The 18,819-nt window shown below is 37.5% G+C and overlaps 1 protein-coding gene and 1 long non-coding RNA gene across 4 annotated transcripts in view; one reads left to right on the top strand and one right to left on the bottom strand.

Annotated features, from left to right (window-relative positions):
- Positions 1-18,819, bottom strand: part of LOC139971131 (spectrin beta chain-like) — a 67,694-nt gene that overhangs the window by 37,752 nt on the left and 11,123 nt on the right. For all 3 annotated transcript variants that reach the window (XM_071977342.1, XM_071977341.1, XM_071977339.1), the window contains exons 12-32: positions 18,088-18,222; positions 17,511-17,732; positions 16,860-17,068; positions 15,765-15,942; positions 15,226-15,426; positions 14,463-14,672; positions 13,416-13,604; positions 12,453-12,663; positions 11,612-11,790; positions 10,324-10,580; positions 9,414-9,605; positions 8,412-8,571; positions 8,058-8,185; positions 7,188-7,335; positions 6,731-6,808; positions 3,693-3,832; positions 3,398-3,521; positions 2,675-2,821; positions 1,854-2,117; positions 1,501-1,631; positions 520-706 (exon numbers count right to left, since the gene is read on the bottom strand). In XM_071977342.1, the coding sequence (XP_071833443.1) occupies positions 520-706; positions 1,501-1,631; positions 1,854-2,117; positions 2,675-2,821; positions 3,398-3,521; positions 3,693-3,832; positions 6,731-6,808; positions 7,188-7,335; positions 8,058-8,185; positions 8,412-8,571; positions 9,414-9,605; positions 10,324-10,580; positions 11,612-11,790; positions 12,453-12,663; positions 13,416-13,604; positions 14,463-14,672; positions 15,226-15,426; positions 15,765-15,942; positions 16,860-17,068; positions 17,511-17,732; positions 18,088-18,222 (3,690 nt within the window). The remainder of the gene's footprint in view (positions 1-519; positions 707-1,500; positions 1,632-1,853; positions 2,118-2,674; positions 2,822-3,397; positions 3,522-3,692; positions 3,833-6,730; positions 6,809-7,187; positions 7,336-8,057; positions 8,186-8,411; positions 8,572-9,413; positions 9,606-10,323; positions 10,581-11,611; positions 11,791-12,452; positions 12,664-13,415; positions 13,605-14,462; positions 14,673-15,225; positions 15,427-15,764; positions 15,943-16,859; positions 17,069-17,510; positions 17,733-18,087; positions 18,223-18,819) is intronic.
- Positions 12,550-14,454, top strand: LOC139971139 (uncharacterized). The gene is made up of 3 exons (XR_011794319.1): positions 12,550-12,673; positions 13,611-13,783; positions 14,300-14,454. It is a non-coding gene; the product is annotated as an uncharacterized lncRNA (long non-coding RNA).

Genomic DNA, 18,819 nt, shown 5'->3' with positions numbered 1-18,819 from the left:
TTAAAATACTGTTTGTGCTGGGCGGCATTCAGAACTGCTGGGCGCAGCCGCCCGGTGCCGCCCAGTGTAGAGCTTTTGGCATCTTAATTGTGGAAGTCTTCTTTGGGTTTTGCATGCAAGGCTTGTAAAAAGGATTTGGAAATACCAATCGGTTTGAATTTTGTTCCTAAAACTGAATTTAAATGAAACCTTACAAAGATCTAAATAATCTCTTAATACTTGTGTGCGGATACGAAAGTAATTATAAACATCTACTAGTCCATTAAGTAATTAAGTCTGAATAAATAAGATTATATGCAACCTGTATGCATAGCATAAATGAATTGATCTAGAAGGTTTGTTGTGTGCTAATCTCTGTTTATTCACTTGAATGTTGACAGTATAATTAACAATGGGGATTCTACTTCTGGCTGGGAGATTTATCCGTACTTATAACAAAGATTACGAAATACAACCTTCAACGTTTCTACCTAATAATCGATATTACATAATACTTTGAAGTAGAATAGAAGTTGCTACCTCAAATTTTTTAGTCAAACTCTGGGAAGAACGAAAGTCCTTCCCAACCTCTGCAGTTTGCATCGCCGGCAACCTCTCGTTAATCCACTGATGTTCAGATTCCACTCTTGACTTGAACTCTTGACCAGCAAGAGCATCTTTCAAAAGTGTTTCTCTGTCCCTCATTGGTTGAGCCAGTTTCTGGTATCTGTAAATTGTTAAACCAAACAGAGCCAATATTGACACTGGATTCTTTGGATGCTTGAATAAAGCAATTTAAATGCTGATAACAACTATCATTCTTGGTAGTTAGCTGACTGTTGTCATTGTAACTTGAAACTACAGTGACAGAATTCACATAAAAACAAAAACAAAAAGAAAAGAGAAAATGATTAGTAACATATATAAACAAGATGACAAATTATAATCACAGTGGCAAAATAAAAAACAAATGTTGAGAAACTAGCATCATCATCAATGTAGCCTGACAGGAACATTCCAAAGATATAGCAAAATTTTAAAGCTGAATATATTGAAACTACCCAGAATAGCTATAGAAACATTAATGAGCACTCAAATCTTTCTTATTAGTTGGACTATCACTATATGTTCATGCTGCATAGAGTCATCCTTGATCCAACGGTAGTACCAATTTATTGAACAGAGTGAGGTTAAGCATGTATGTATCTAGTCCCTAGTTTTGAGTACATCTTATTCTTATATAAATGAACCACACTCAGTTAATACAGGAGTGTTAGCTCAGTGGTTAACGCTGATGCCTTCCAATCATAGGGTCCCGAGTTCAAGTCACTCCAAGATTAATGTATGTCGTCCAGTTACAGAGTTGTTGACAATTGAAAACTCATAATCATGGACGTATGTGAATCTAAGAGACTGACTTCAGTCAGCTTGCGGCTTTGATAAGCCAATGATGGCTTCTTCGCGAGCTCCTGCTTGCAGTAGGATCTAAAATACACACAATACATACAATACACCAAATACCTCTGAGCTAGGGCTTCAATTCCTGTCACAATGTCTTTAGCATGATAGTGTCTATCTTTCTCCATCCTCTGTGCCTCTTTCTCCAGTAAACAGAACTTCTCCCTGGCACTGGCAAAATGTTTCTCTAAGGTCTGCGATATTAGGAATGAAGAAACAAAACAATTAAAAGCAAAAATTTGTTTTATTGGTAGACTTTATACTTAATAATGATTAAATTTCGATATTTTAAAATCCACAGCATTCACCTAGAAGTAAACTATTGACGTGCATTTTGAAACATTTTATAGTATTTATGAATTGATGCAACTAAAGATAGAGAAAACTATAAGCCAGAGGTTTAACAAATGACCTACCTCATGTCTCTTGATCAAGTTTCTCACACTCCTCAAACTATCTCCAATATCGTCTGAGCTCAGCTGTGCTGAAATCTCTTCTAAGGTCATGTCCACATCATCAACTGCTCTATTATGTTCAACCTCTTGAAGCGACTGTCTTAACTTGTCTCCCTTCTGATACGACAGTTCCCGCAACTTCTCCCAGGAGGAATTAATCAAAGCCACTTGATCGTCCACTTCGTGACTATTAGAATTGTTAGCTTCAATTAGTTTCCTTCCATCCTGTTTGAAAGTAAAATCAGTTCTGGAAAGTCTAAGAAACGATTGAGTGAACTGACAATTTAACGGTCCTCCTTCTCTAGCATAGAGTTTAAGGTTCAATTGACCACTAAATACCAGCTGAATTATTTCATTTTGTTTTGAGTGATACTTGTACATCCCAACTGAAAGAAATCAGTTCAAGAGACCCTAACAGAGTGTAGCACATATACTACAAGTTCAACAGACCTTTAACTACCAGACTCAGCTGAATTAATCCTCAACTCATTGGTTAGGAGGTGATACTTATCATTACAGCTAAAAAAAATCCCAGTTTACACAACCCTGACAGACTGTAGCATATTAGCCTAAAATCTTCCTCTAAAAAAAACTAAACTGTCAACCAGCATATACTGTATGTATGTTACCACATAGTTTAACTTAGGTCCCAATTTCCCATATAGCTTTATGCATTAGGCTATCCAGTAATGAGGCATGCAAACAATGGCAGGAAAAACTAAATGTTTCCTTATTCAAAATTACACTTTGGTGTGGTTGAATGTCTTAACTATTTTTTTTACCTCATCGAGTTGTTTCAAAACAGTGGTGTGAGAGACAAGCTCAGCTTCAAAAGCTTCATGTTTAATGACTTTACTTGGCAGACAAGACAAGTCTTTGAATGAATCATCCTTTGCGATTAAAACTTTGTCTGCTATCCATGACACCACCTGAAGAAATAAGCAGAGAAAGAAAAAGAACAAGATAAAAATGGTTCAAACATTGCAGATATCAATAGTGGAGGTACCAAATTCTATGTTACAGCTGACTGACTTAAGGGCATGAAGGTAGGGGCATGAAGGGGCATGAAGGTTAGGGGCATGAAGGTTCTGAAGCTGGAGGTGGGAGTGGGCAGCAGGGCCATGGTCCTCTTACCTTGGTATAGTGTTTTTCTTATGTAGTGAATCATATTGAATATAAATATTATCAACTAATGACAAACTGACACAATAAGGAAAGAACCATCTCAAGAGTTGTTCATGCATTTTTTCTACTTTTCACTGGGTTTAGGAATCATGTATCACAACACCGAACAGGATTATATGGAATTCTAGTTTTCAAATTTTTGTTTGTAGTTTTCTTGCAATATTCAAAAAGTCACTTTTGGTTTTGCTGGCTGAAGTTTCAACTTGAATGCACTGCCTTTCCAAATGCTAGGTGTCTCTATTACAATTCCATAGCATTTAATGACGAAGACACCACAGTACTGATGATAAACTTCAATAAATTTGATCAAAATTACTTACCTCCTCAGCATCTCTCCTGAAATACATAAACACCTTTCTATCTTCTATCATCTCTCTCCTCTTTTCTGCTTTCGACTTAACACACTGTCTCCTCTCCAAGACATCGTGAACTCGACTTTTGATGCTGCAAAGTTAAACATGGAATTGATTGAAGAAATAACTTTCCCACATCTGCAAACTTATTTAATTATTTAGTTATTACCTATCAATCTATGTACAGTAACTATATGTTTTAGGTTAGAATTATCTTCTGCAATGCAACAATAAGACAAAACAAAGCTATTTATAAACTTACTAGTTTTTGGAGTTGTGCCCTTTCTGGACTAAATTATCTGCCATATCTTGTAGGGAAGTCAGCTTCTTCTCTTGCATATGAAGCGTATCCTGGAAACTCTCATGTCTCTTTCTGAGGACCTCGATTTCACGGACAGATGTCTGAGGAATAATATAGACAAAATGAAGATGGGAACGGTAGATTAAGATAAAGTTTACCACGGAAAAAAATGATAAGTTCCTAGTCTGTTGTATAATCTCTTGAGATGAGAGTATACCTATGTATGGAACTGGAGTACGGAGAAAAGCCATAAGATTTTCCTCCTATTCAAAGATCTAAGATTGAGTTCTTAGGCAAAAAATCAAAAGTAGAAACTGCAGCTACCTCAAATCCTGCTGCAGCCATGCTGCACAAATCAGAGAATAGGATTAACTAGCAGTGAAACCCTCGCAGTCTACACTAAGGTGACCAGACGTCCTCGATTTTCAGGGACAGTCCCCGATTACAGTGTGCTGTCCCTGATGAACAAGTGTCCCCGAAAATGTCCCCGATTCGCCAAAATGTCCAGGAATTTCGAAAATATCCCACATTATTAGTAAAATAATTGTAAAAACAAAATTTAGTCAAGTGTGCAGTCGCAGAATGGAACGGAACACAAATTTATGACACAAGCAACTCACAAGCTCACAAAGAACCACGTAAAGTAAGTGAATTTCATCTAAGAAAGAGCTACATTTTTGAAAATAAAATTGATTTAAAAGTGCTTCTAAGTATCACCATTTTACATCTAAGCACCTTAGGCACTTGAAAATTTTCCAAAGGGGAGGGCTGGGCCACTCCCTCCCCTTAGACCACTCCCCCATAAATGTCCCTGATTCAAGTCAGGAAAATATGGTCACCTTAGTCTACACAGCTAGCACACGACTGTTATAGTCATCTTATTACATGTTTGATTGAATCTATTTACCAACACTGCCGTTGAAGCTATTTACAGCATACTTAAATATCAATGGTGTGTTTCTTCCCAGCCCTTTGACCACAGCGTAGCAAGTGAGCATCCCAATCATTGCTGTCCAGATTAAGGCAATTCAAGTGCTTCACACTATAATTAAGCATTTTATAAAGTTAAAGCATGGGTAGTTATTTTTAACCTGTCAAACTGAGTGAGCACAACATCTCCTATCTTTTTTTGCAAGTTATCCTGCATCTGGTTATTTCTTTTCTTTTTGTATTTGTTATTTAAGACTAAGATATGACATAAGTGACTCTGACTACTATCCACAACCACAAAACAATTTGCAAGCATTATGTAACCTACAGCAGGCGCGTATCCAGGATTTTCTAACCCGGGGGGCGCGAATTACTATCTAAGCGGAGCGCCACCATCGGTTGGCGCGGAGCGTACAAGAAAATTTTTGGTTTTGATACCCCCCAGATCACCGGAAATGGCACTTCTCGGGCTTGAAAATGAGCAACCAGATGTACACTTTTGCCTGAGAAGCAAGTATTTCCCAAAAGTTTTTTTTTTCCATCCATAACCTTTTTGAAGATTGTCATCAGTCACACATCATGTTGGACCTGATTGCATGTCCTATGGATGATTGCTTTTGTAGGTGATTCTACGTCACGGCCCACAATATCCGAAAGCTCCACTTTTCAAGGTTTTAAGCCGATTATTTGTTGAGAATTTGAAAATTCCCATTTCTCGTGAATAAAAATCACTTGAAAACATACCCATAATGTTGCATGCCATGCAATGTAATGACCGATGGTTGCTTATATGATATTGGCATCGATATGTTGAACGCGCGCAAAGCGCGCGAAAAATTTTGGCTTTTTTTTCGGGCAAGTCGTTACAGCCCCTAAACCAATTTGGCTCCTACGCCTTTGACTACACACATAGACAGTTTTTGAGGCTGTTCATCGTGGAACATGCATTTCAATGCTCACTGATATGATGTTATATCTGCTCTTTGCTTTACAAATTCGAACAGGCGTGTAGCGAGTAATTACCAAGGGAGGGGCGAAGCCTGTAGGCAAACTATCTAAGCGAAGCGCCACCATGAGTTGGCGCGAAGCGTACAAGAAAAAGTTTGGCCGAAAATGCCTCCCAGATCGCTGGAAATGACACTTCCCAGGCCTTGTAAGTTGCATCTAAGCATTGTCTATTTTGAAATTACTAGCGATGTCGTAAAGAAAATTTGCTCGGGGGGGGGGCAGTCGCCCCCTTCCCGAAATGCGTCATGTTCCCCGACGACTCGGTCGAGTTCAAGACCAGCCACAGTTGGTTCCATATAGCACAATTGTACAATTGTTAAGGCGTCCATACACACACACGCGTTATGATAGACCAGTATTTATATAGATACATTAGTGAGAGAGGAAAAATGGAAACGTCAAAAATGGAGTTGTCGGTGTAAGGGGTAGGGTTAGGCGCACACCCCCTCCGTAATCCTTGATCTGTCACTGGCTACCCTGTGTATATAATTGGGATCAGCGCTTTAACTATGACTGTTCCTCTTTCTCTTCCCGAGGTCTTGGCTATCTTCTACTCTCTCCTTTTCTCCTTTTTCTCTCTTTTTTCTTTTTCTTTTCCCTTCCTTTCTCTCCTCCTTTTCTTTTTCCCCCTCCTTTTCCCTTTTTTCTTCTCTTTTTTTCTCTCCTCTTTTCCTTACCCGGGGGGCGCGCGCCCCCAACGCCCCCCCCCTGGATACGCACCTGTACAGCATATCAAGCACAGGCCTAAATGTTAGATGATCCTGGGAAGCTCTCTGGTACTATGGATGTATATCTGCCCTCAATATTGAAAACTTAATTATTCTTTTGTTACTACTTTATAATTAACTGTTAATTACTTTAGGCTAGTTACCAGCCACTCACAAACTTGTTTAGGCATGAACACTTCATAGTCTTAACAGACAAGGTACTGTTAGTTACGCAATTGAAAGTTAAAATGGTTATGTTATTTTAGGCGTTGCTGAGACAGCTGTTTTCCTCCCATTCTTGGTTAACATGATCAAAGAAAAAATCAATGGAAATGTCTTTGATACTTGGCTTACCCCTAAATCGGCAAACTCCAAGAAGACTTCATGGCCGATTGATTCAGCTTCAATCTGGTCAGCTTCTTTGTTGAACATCTGCAAATGAAATACATGAGGATTTTGAGATTTCCCACATTAAATGTTACAGCAGTTATTACTAAGTGACGTTTTGGTTGTAGAAACAGCAAATTTGGTTGTCCCAAAAAATAGCAATGACCAATACGTTCACTGTAGGAGAGATGTGCAGGTTTGGTGAAAAGAACACCAGCTTTTGTGGGTGACACCAGTTTATCATTTTACCTACTAAAGGGTTGGGAGGAGGGGAGGGGGGCATATTTAGTTACAATGCAATCTTAATTTGATGTGAACAACCGGTCGTCTGCCGAACAACCTCCAGAGCTGATTTTGGTTGTCCGAACTAAATATGGCCAAAAAGATTTAGTCATTAAGTTTATTTTATCTTGATGGTACTCACTGCTAGGTCCAAGGCATCTTCCAGCTGTTTGTTTCTTTTATCCCAGCTCTGTAATAATTCATCAGGGACTTGACTCAACATTTGAACTTTCTGCTGAATCTTTCCTGTGTCTGGGATTTTTTGGGCCAGCTTCACAGCTTTTTCAAATCTTTGAAAGTAAAGAAATGGTAAACAAGAAGGTAATTTGTATAACTTTAACAGTAGCTTCCGTAACTGGCACCTGCTTAATTTTTCATATCATCATCAGCAGCTTCACCGTGGTTACATATTGACTCTCTCCTATGTTGTCTACCAATTGTTGAATTTGATCCCATACATTTTATCATTTGATCTACCATTTGATCTCCCTTCAGTATTTACAGTGACATGGCTGAATTGATTCTTTAAATAGTTTGAAGATTGAAAACGTTTCCACGATTGAGTGAATGTTAAGACTTTATCCTGCAATCATACTGTTAAAAGATACAAGGTGGTTGCATTTCTTTAATTATATAAATCCACCATTCTCATCAGATAAAAAAAAAGATTAAAACTTGATACATTGGAAAAGATATGTAGAAAGAATTTTCACATGGGTGTGAAATATTTTAATTTTTCCATTAATTGAATAATTTCATATTTTCATGAAAAATGTCCCACTGCCTGAGACTGGCCAAACCCATGCCACTGCCAATTGAGCTAGCCTAAGTAAATGTATTAGCTTCAATCTACTTTAATAATATCAACTTTGAAACAAGATGTCAAAATGAGATTTATATTTTGATATTTTCCATCTAAGTGTCATATTATCTGATGTTAGCTGATACTTTCTTCAAAAGTGCTAAATAGGTTAAACTTGCAAATAAGAAGGATCAATATGTTTTAATTCACCTTTCCTTTTGTACTTCCATGTCGGCTAAAACTTCAAGATGTTTACCAATCATATCTTCACATCCTTGAACATCTTTAGCCGACTGAGTATCCATTAGCTGAGATTTCACTTCCATTGTCCAGGCCATCTGAATAAATAAAAAAATCATTCTTATTTAAGAATACTATTCTATAAATGTCAAAAGGGAACCAAACATCAGGACACAAGCATTTAACTGTGAGTTCTGGAAAATATTGTTGACATATTTTCCCAAGTTTTTTGTCAAGATTATGCCATCCAAGAAGCTTTCATAATCACCAGCATTGGAAAATAAATGTTAGCTTTTCTGTGGAAACTCTACATCGACAACTCACCAGTTGCTTGCTCTCATTTTCAAAAGATGCAATGTTTCTGGCCTCTTCAAGATCAGCTTTCTTATCCTCTGTCTGCTGTTTAAGAGCGTCCCAGGATGCTTGGATCTTGTCCTCACACTCATTGATGTGTCCCACCTCAGTAGGGTAGGAGGACTTAACACTGAAGAGAGAGAGAGAGAGAGACAAGACTGAGACAAATAAAGGACATCTAAAGTGCATTTCCTTGTCCATCAATGCTGTTCTCAAGCTCCCTGTAACAATTATTGCCATTGTACAACAAATATAAAGTAACACGCTTAACAAGATCGAGGCAAGGACAAAACATCTCCGGTAGTTCTATTTTGCACCAATACTGTTCCCCAAGCTCTCCCCTACACTCACTGCCGTGGTAACATCTATGTGGAGTTGAAGGACTGTGCAAAGGTGATTGATTTATAAGTTTAACACCATCAACAAGATAAAGACAAGACAACGTCATTGACAGCGCAGTCCAATTGCTTAATACTAATGGTATTTCCATGCTCACCCTCCCTTCCCCCTCACACGCAATGCTTTGTGCAAGCTATTAAAAATGGGTATGAGGAGATCTGCATAGATACTACACAGGCAAATCAAGACACTACACTGTGAAATGAATGAATGAGGAGACATTGGACAACATATTTCCATTGTACTCTAATGTTATCCAAATGCTCTGACAAATATCACTCGTAAACAGATATTCGACCTCAAGCTTCCTTTCTTAGTACATGCTGATGAGAGATGGATAAGTAAAACAAAATTGACAAGACTCTGAAAACAAGAAGGCAACCTGCAGTGGATTCCATCACCCACTTATATTATGAACATGCTATTCCTCCAAAGGATTTAATACAGGGTTTCCATAGAAACATGACAGGCTAACAAACACAGCATGAGCGACTTCTGTGTTGAGTATCATCAATCCATTTCATCTTTTTAAAAAAATATTTTGAAGATAAAACAGAAGATTAGTATACTCACACTGTGGCCAGAATTCCTAGTTTTCTTAGTTTGTCCTGGACTGGTGTTATTTCCTGCTCAATAATCTCTAGCTTTCTCTGCAGATTCTCCTGTGTTTGGTTTCCAGTGGTAGGATAATTCCCCGCAACAGCAGAGACTTTTTCCAGAATCCATTCCTTTGCTTCTCCCCATGATTGGTTGTATAGTTCGATGCTGTTAGAAAAGTATTGAACATAATTGCATGAACTCAAAATAATCATAAACTGTTTCTGTACAATCACAATAAATTTTCCCACAAGCTGAGCCCCAGAAAATTGAATCTTTACACCACCAGATACAGTATGAGTGTAATGACAGGCCATGTACATGTAAATTCCACAAGGACTTCATAATCCAAATGTGGAAGTGATGTATAAGTCGAGGGTGTGACCTAACCCCAAGCTCACACTTTTACTTCACAATTTTCATCTATGAACGTGATTTGAAAAGTTAAAAGGGGTAATGTGGCAACGGTTTGCAGATTTATTTTATCAGCGTCTCACTTTATCATTAATTGCTTTAACCTTCATTAGTATAGCAATGTTAACAATGGCTTCAATCAAATGAGGGTGACTTTGTTTATAAATCAGCACTTTTCACAATCACTACATTGGTTGTTGTTTTTTTTTCCATAAGGCATCTTGACAAAACAAAAACCTGCAGCAGCTACAAAATACCTCTGCAACAAGGTTGAATCAATACCAAACAAAAGAGTTTATCTGGACAGATCAGAAATGCCCATAGTGTGAAACTTCACAGCACAAACAAATACTATGTCCTCATGAAACCTGGTTGCAGGATGCTGTAACCCTATCAGCACCGCCTTGCGACACCATACCTAACATGATGTGATGTAACAATCCATCTCAAACATAAACTTATTGAATGTTACCTCGAGGCGCCATCTAATAGTTTCTGCATATCTTCTTTCATTTTCCACAACTTCTCCCACTGGTCGTTTATCTCCTTCTGCCGCTTCCTGGCTTCCACCTGCTTGCTGTGGCCTTTGGCAACAAATTCGTCCGCCATTTTGTTTATTCGTTCAAGTCTGCTCTGATTGGCTTGTAGATCAATGACAAGATTTTCAAAGTGCCTTCTTGCAGAGTCCATCTTATCTGACATTCTCTCTTTCCTCTTCAGGAGCTTTGCCTAGAAAGACATTATGAAATTCTTTCTCAAATAAGGAAATTTCTCAGATAAGCTTTAACAGTTGTATAACAGCACACAGGAATATAGTTGGTTGCATGTAATAGTCAAGAGGTTCAAATCTGCTGGAATATTCCCACAAATTAAAATGGGATAAACTACAGAACTGGTTGACTCAGTGAAGGAAAATGCTTCCAGAATGACAGCAAAAAAGCGGGATAAAGTTTGACTATGAGTGATTATTAGTTTATTTTCTAGCATTTTGAAGTACAACACAGATGATAGTTAGACTTCTATAAAAAACAAAGGGGTTCTTCACATGTTCTTGATTACCACTTGAATGTATATTGAAAGTATGAGACTAACAAATTTATGACCATAGCAGGTGGTGCACGGGGAGAGGACTAAAGTCCTCCAGAAGGAGTTAGAGGTACTTTGCTTAAGACTAGCCTACACACCCAAACATCATGGCTGGCAAAGATACTGAATATAGAGATCAGCAACAAGCAATGGTTGTATAGCTCAGTTGGGCGTTGTGGTCGAATGGACTTGTGGTCGAATGGATTTCACTTTACAATAGACTTGCTGGTTCTAGTACTGGCCATATCATTACATCGTGTCATTGGGCAAGGCATTTTATATCCATTGCCTCTCTTCACCCATGTGTATAAATGGAGACCTGCGAGGTAACTTTTGAATATTAATTGCGGGCGCCGGTTTGTGGCTGCACCACATGGGAAGTCCCCTGGGGGACACATAGATGTGGCGCACTGTTTTGGCCAGGGAGATGAAATGACTGCTAGAATTATGCACATTTTGGTTTTTTGGTGTGAGAGGTTACCAATGACCAGGAATTCACCTTTGTAAGTTGTTGAGATCACCTTGCCTGGATCCAAGACTGTAACAACCTTGAACTTCAACTTGGTAGTACAAACTAACTCATCTTCCTGGGGGTACTTGGCCTAAATTGCGGTCCAACCTAGAATTTCCATGATCTTTTAAAGACAAGCACACAAGACGTTCTGTTTCCTCACCTTAGAATACATCCACGTCTCAAACTCGTCACATTCTCTGTAAAAAGTGAAGAGCTTGATGGAATCTAACAGATACATCTTCCTGACTCGAGCCAGTTTCTTCAACCTGATGTAGGTACTCTCCAACCCTTTCTGTCTAGCAGCGATACTTTCTCCATCCACTAAACTTTTCCTCTTAGCTGCAGAAACGGGGGAGAAATACAACAAATTATCACATTAAAAAAACAATTATTTTATTTAACAAACAAATTATGAAGTGTTAACTATACGGACAAGGTTGTATTTTTTATAAATATTTACATGATAATTCACTAAGATAATGCAAAGTTTTAGTTGGCAATCTAAAAGATACAGAAAGGCAGTAGTATAAAAAGAGGTTATGAGGGAACAAAGTTGGACATGTGCAGAAGTTAGTATTCAAGACATGGAAAAAAAAGGAGTCTTGAAATCAGCTTCTTCCATGACACACTTGAAAGAAAAAGGAAAGAACTAGAAAAATGTAGCCAACATGTCTGTGAGTTCTTATTTGATCAAAAAAAAAACATATGATGACACTACGGTTGTAATTGACTTTTAACTGTTTACGAGATTAGTGTAACATTCGGAATTTTGATCACAAATGACAGTTGACAAAAGTCAGTTTATAGTATTAATGTAGTAGATGAATTAACACCCTGAGTCAAGTTTCCACTATCCAATGCTGTGTGTGTAACTTAGCATGATCCTCGAAGCTAAATGAAGCTGAATGAAAGCTAAAAGAAAACCATCAAAGCTTCTTTAACGGAGGATACCACGTGTAAGACCATGTCACTTGAATTGCTAGACATTCCTTTTTCATTACCTTGAGATACATGCTTTGCTTTCTTATCCAGAGTATTTCCATTTTCATCGGGAGAAACCTCCACTAATTTCTTGATTTTCTTCTGGACTTTCTTCTTCACGATTTTAGGAGGAACTTCTTTGACGTAATTTGCAGGGATGAAACCCTGCTGACCTGAGCTGCATTTGACCTCCCACCAATCATTATTACTCTTACTGACGAGGATCATGACCTGGAAAAAGGTGAAGAAAACAAGAAGAAAAGTTTGAAAAAAACAATGACACACTTATGTAAAAGAAGGAATACGTCTGTTATTGTAAGATGAAACCAATCTTCTCTGACAACAATTTCTAAGGCAAACCCTTCTGACTAACAAGGATAACCATTGAAAAAGATATATATCTTGCAAGAGAAAAGTAAAATGTATGACAAGCATTTGATAAGAGGATTCCCTGATTTACATCAAGGAATCTAGGAATAATTCTTCAGATAACCATCACATTTTTAGCGGGACTTTTACCCTTTTATTGCTTATCACATGTAAATTTATGATTGCTTAACAATTCACTTGCAATCAAGTAGCTGAACTTCCCATATTGACCAAAATTTGTTATTAAGACTGTAACAACCAAATCTTAAATTTTTGTTCAAAGTTTGAAATCTAAATGTCAAATTCAAAAGATGAAAAATTCAGTTTTACAGACTGAGAAGCAAAGGAAAAAGAAATAGAAAGAAAAATCATATAAAGAAACAGATTGGCATAGAAAAACCTACAAGTCTAATTATTCCTAATATTAGCCCAATTTTTAAATTTGACAAGGTAAACGACAGTCAAACACAAAATATGACAGCATTCTAGACTAATTTGGAAATAATTACAGATCACAGTTGTGTGTAAAAAATGAAGATGAAGAGAATGGGTTGGATGGGATGGCATTTGAGGCAGGGGAGAGGAATGAGTACAGTCATGGCCTAGATTCTTACCTCACTTCTGGTAACCTTCATCCCATAAGCATCATACTTGTAAAGGGCTTTCACTTGTGGATATCGTTTCTCCTCGATGACATCTTCTATTACTTCAATCTCTTTCATTTTACGGCTTTCCATCTGATTCTCGTTTATGGTCAGTTTGCTATCTTCCTTGTTGCTTTCTTTTGTTTTATTTAAATTTTCCTGCAGGATTGGGTAAAAAATGTTATAAAACCTCTACTGGAAGAGACACAAACTCAGTTTAACCAACAACCCATCTATGTGAAAAATGTGCAGATAATGGACATTTCCTCTAGAACAAGTAAATCAGAACGAATTATCAAAGGTCTGATGTTCCATTGCAAATAAGACTGACAACTTGAGTAAGTTATTATCACCTAGCAACAAGAACTTGAAATCCTATATTTTATTATTTAACCATTATGTCAGTTTATTCCAGTATAAAATTTTAATCAACTGTATAAATATGGAGGAATAAATATGGAGGAATAAAACTTTAGACAGTTACAACTCAGCATGGATGAAACACAAAACATATAAAAAATAGAAAAATATAATAAATAGAAAAAAAAGAAAAAAAATCAAAATTAATATATAATGTGAGTAATGTCCTGTGTAAGAAACATCAAAGAAAGGGTGAATGAGTAGATTCTATCAAATTCCAGGTATCAAATGCATGTTTTCTGATAATAGTTCGCAGCATTACATACATACGGCTGATGGCATTTTTTACACCAACTTGATCACTGGACATATCTTGCTATCACTTTGAATTAGTTGTTGAATATTTCGGATAATGGATTGGCATTATTTCTGACTTGTCACATTTAATATGTACTTCAGAAAATCATAACTGATGCATCAATATCATTTTTCAGTCCAGTCGTCACTCATTTCTAACAAGAATGAGCAGCAATGGCCCACTTGAGACGAAGCAATTTTTACACCAAGTTTTAACCGAACAGCATACCTGACATCACGGTACGATTTTCAATAATTTAGATTCATATTCATGACTAAAACATTACTTGTGATAAATACCTGAGATTTCTGATATTTGGATACAAGACTCCTGGCCTGTACAGCCAACTTCCTGATATCATTTTCATATGCCTGGATCTCCTCCTCTAGAGCCTGATGACGTTGAGTGAGATGTTGAGCCGTTGAGGAATCCTTGCCGTAGTCATCGCTGCAAACCAAGGGCATCTTCTCCCGCATCCACGAGTCTGCCTCATTCACATCGATGAAATACTGATGGAGTGAAAATTTTGACATTTGACATTTTGAAATGTTGAAAGGAAACTTATGCATTGCTTGAAGTAGGTGAATGTAGACCTATATCGAAGACTTTGAAAACTTCAAAAACAATTGGTTAGGAACCAGACTGGAGTGGATGTAAAATCTTTTGCAAGAAACGCATTGTAAACTCTGGAATGGTAGATTCAAGAAGGAAGAAGGCAATGACCTGAGGGGGAGGGGAGGGGGTCAGCAGGGGTGCAGTGCAACATAAGGTTGTAATAAGCTAGGTAGATCAGAGTGTGTATGTAGAGGAGACAGGTAAGAGAGGAATGAATGGAATCATGATCACTCAGAATGACAAACAAATATACCTCTTACAAAGCCAACCTTTACAAAATATGTGAAAGGATAAAAATATTCAAAGGAAAGAAAAATAAGCCTATCCTTCTAGAGGACAAAAAACCTTCTTGGCAATGGTAACCAGCTGCTGCATATAAAGTTATGTAACTTAGTAGCAAATAAAAAACTGCTAGAAAAAAAGGGGGAAGATAGCATTTAATTTTACCTCATGCGCTTCTAGGGCTTCATCCAGTCTGTGTCGTCTAGCCTCTGTGTACATCTTCAACATCTGCATTTTAGCCTCTAAGGTACGTAGCTTCTCACCGACACTCTGCTTGGCTGGATGGTCGGTCTCGGTTAACTTTAGACCTACTTCCGAAACTGATCGGAACATGACTTCCCCACCTTTGATTTCTGTCTCGAGAATCTGTACGATGAAAAGAAAGAATCAAAGAAACACAAATGATTTTTTTCGTGGGCTAACAAGGTAAGACAGCTACTGCTTCATAACACTTCCTTTCAAGTTGATAGATTTATATGCAGCTAGTTAACATACTGTGTTCTGTTGTATATATTATTATGTGTTGAATATAACGTTGTGCATTGCTATTGTGGTATACATTGTTTTTATGTTGCTTAATAACTATACATTGTTAGGTAGAAATGTTACCCCAGATATTTAACACCGTCACAGGGTCTTACAGATTAATTACATAATATTTGTAGTACAGAAATAATCATGTTAGTTTTATTCCGAGTATATACCGAGTGTTTCTGCTTGAGTGACTGGACACTCCTAAGGTCTCTTCCGGTTACCATGGATTTGGCCAGCCTCTGTTTCTCGATGATCCATGCATCCATCTCGTCCTCATCCTGAAGAAACTGGAAGAAAGTCAGAGAAGCCTCTAGATGGTTTATCCTGTCATTGCTATGGTCCTTAATCCTGCAGAGACAAAATACAATTAAATTATTGGAAATTGAATGATTTATTGACAGAGCAAATGCATTGTGGCATTTAGAGCACTAGCATGATGTGAGGGGTTGTGTAGTTGGGGAGTGGTTGGGGATGAATGTATAATGGTGTGTTACTGTCAGCAAATAAACATACAAGTAAACTAAAAAGCTATAGGAAGAAATATTCCCCAAATGGAAGTTCAAGATTTGTCACTGTTCCAGATGGAATATGATTGAGTAGGCCAGTGTTCCAATAAAGTAAATGGAAATGGCATACAAGTATTTAATCTGGACAGACAGATATTATGACATCAATTTGCAACATGTTAATGACGAGTACTGAGTGGCACATTGGATGTAGAGTGTACAGGACAACATTGGGTGTAAGGTGTCAGGTTAGAATGGAGGATGTACTGGGTGTAAGGTGTCCGGTTAGAATGGAGGATGTACTGGGTGTAAGGTGTCAGGTTAGAATGGAGGAGTGTACTGGGTGTAAGGTTCAGGTTAGAATGGAGGGGTGTACTGGGTGTAAGGTTCAGGTTAGAATAGAGGATGTACTGGGTGTAAGGTTCAGGTTAGAATGGAGGGGCGTACTGTCTTATAGGTCACCATTACAGGGTGTAACAGAGGATGTTCATAAGGATAGGTGAAGTAAATGAAAAAGTAATGAGAATGGTGAGGGGTATTTATATCAAAAGAAAAAGGAAATATCACAAGTAAAGACTACATCATTAACCTGACTAACATTTGACTTCCAGCATAGTCAATGCAAAGAACATGAAATACTGCTGAAAAAGAATTGATCCTGACAGATTACTCCCATAGCAACCATTACAAAGATGGGGCCTACATTATGGAAAACACACCCAAGATACCACATCTTATAGTAGTAGTAGCACCACTCACTCTTGATGCAGGTTTGTCAGTCTAGCCGTTCTTTTTTTAATAATTTTACTCTCTCTGTGTTTCGACTGGACGTAGCTCTCGGCGACTTGTAGGATCTGGTTGATTTGATTTCCCTGGCTCTTCACCTGTACCTCAATTAATCCATGCCTCTCTAAAAGACCTTCCACTGCTCGTAGATGTTTACCGTAATCTGACGATTGAAGAGTTATCTGATAGGGGCAAAAAATAAATGTATCATGTAGATTACATCATTAAAAATGTTATAAAAATACATTGCAGATAAGCATTACACAAAGTCATCACAAGAGATTATAAACAAAAGGCTATTGATATGTTACATATTTACTTAAATCAGTCTCATGCTTCCCATCGGAAAGAATAAAAGCAGCTTCGATGGAATTTATCCAAGACGAGAAGGAAAATATAGATTGTAAATTTAAAAAAAATTAAACAATGATCTGTTAGGACCTGTGGAATGGAACCAAATATGATATAGTGATATTTCTGGCTGGATGCAGATGTGGATATATATGAGCATTACATAGCTTCCATTTTGTGGATATATAGGTATTTAGAAGCATTCCATAGCCTCCATTTTGCCTATGGCGCTTGATAAGAGGAACATAATGATGGCCCACGAGGTAAACATACCTTCATACTCTCCATCTCAGATACAACTGCATCAATCTCTCGGAGTAATCCCATCAGATCAGAAAACCCTTCTAATGACTGCTGTCTCTCAGCGAGTAAGTCCATGAGTTCCTGCCATTTCTTCGATATGTCTTTATCTCTTAATGATATCGACGAGCTGTTTTCATAGTTCTGACAGACTAGTTCTTTCGCCATCTGACTCAGAGCCTCAAACCGTCCCTTCTGAAATACGGCAACACAAAGGCAATGTAACTTAATCAAAGATAAACTTTATGCATCACTGACAAACTAGACGGATGGGAATATATTCATCTTTCAAGAAAGGGAAAAACTTCAAACTATTTAATAATGTCTGTGAATGTTCACATTTGAAAACTATTGAATAGCACAGATTAAGGGAAGGATTGACTATTCTCTCATGAAAAAGGGTCACCATAGCAACCATTTATGTATACAAATCTGCTTCAGTATCTGTTCCAGTAGCAACGGACAGATCGACAAACTTCACTACAATCGGCTTAACAAAAGGTGGCTATTAAAATTTAGTCAAAATATCAACAGGAGGGGAAGCACCTACCCTGGACATGATGTCGGCTGTGATGGCTTCATGTCGCTTGATGCTTGCCTCTAGCATTTTAACATCCCCATTGGGTATGACACTCTCCTGTAGGACTGTACTAATATCAGCTATCCAAGACTCTCGAAGCAAAGCCTGACGGTACGAGATGCATTGAAAGTAAACAACTTGAATTCAAAATAAAATACAGTAATATACAGTACTGCAACTAGTTCAGGAGCAGACACTAGTGAAATCAGGGATATGTATCTTCGTAGAGATTATCAATATATGATATTGTGGCATGATACTTCACATGAAACAAACAGGGACTATATGTATCTTTGTACAGATTATCAATATATTATATTGTGGCATGACACTCTACATAAAACAAACAGGGACTATAAGTATCTTTGTACAGATTATCAATATATTATATTGTGGCATGATACACTACATAAAACAAACAGGGACTATATGTATCTTCGTACAGATGTCACTATATTATATTGTGGCATGATACTCTACATAAAACAAACAGGGACTACATATATCTTCGTACAGTTGTAACTATCAAATATTATATTGTGGCATGATACTCTACATAAAACAGGGACTACATGTATCTTCGTACAGATTATCAAATATTATATTGTAGCATGATACTTTACATAAAACAAACAGGGACTATCACACAGCCAGGTCTGATTTTAAGGAATTTGGAGAATAAGGTTACACTGCAAGTGACAT

This window comes from Apostichopus japonicus, chromosome 8 (assembly GCF_037975245.1).
Source record: "Apostichopus japonicus isolate 1M-3 chromosome 8, ASM3797524v1, whole genome shotgun sequence".
In the NCBI taxonomy this organism is placed as follows: Eukaryota; Metazoa; Echinodermata; class Holothuroidea; order Aspidochirotida; family Stichopodidae; genus Apostichopus; species Apostichopus japonicus.
The sequence above is the reverse complement of the archived record's forward strand: the minus strand, read 5'-3'. Positions and strand labels throughout refer to the sequence as shown.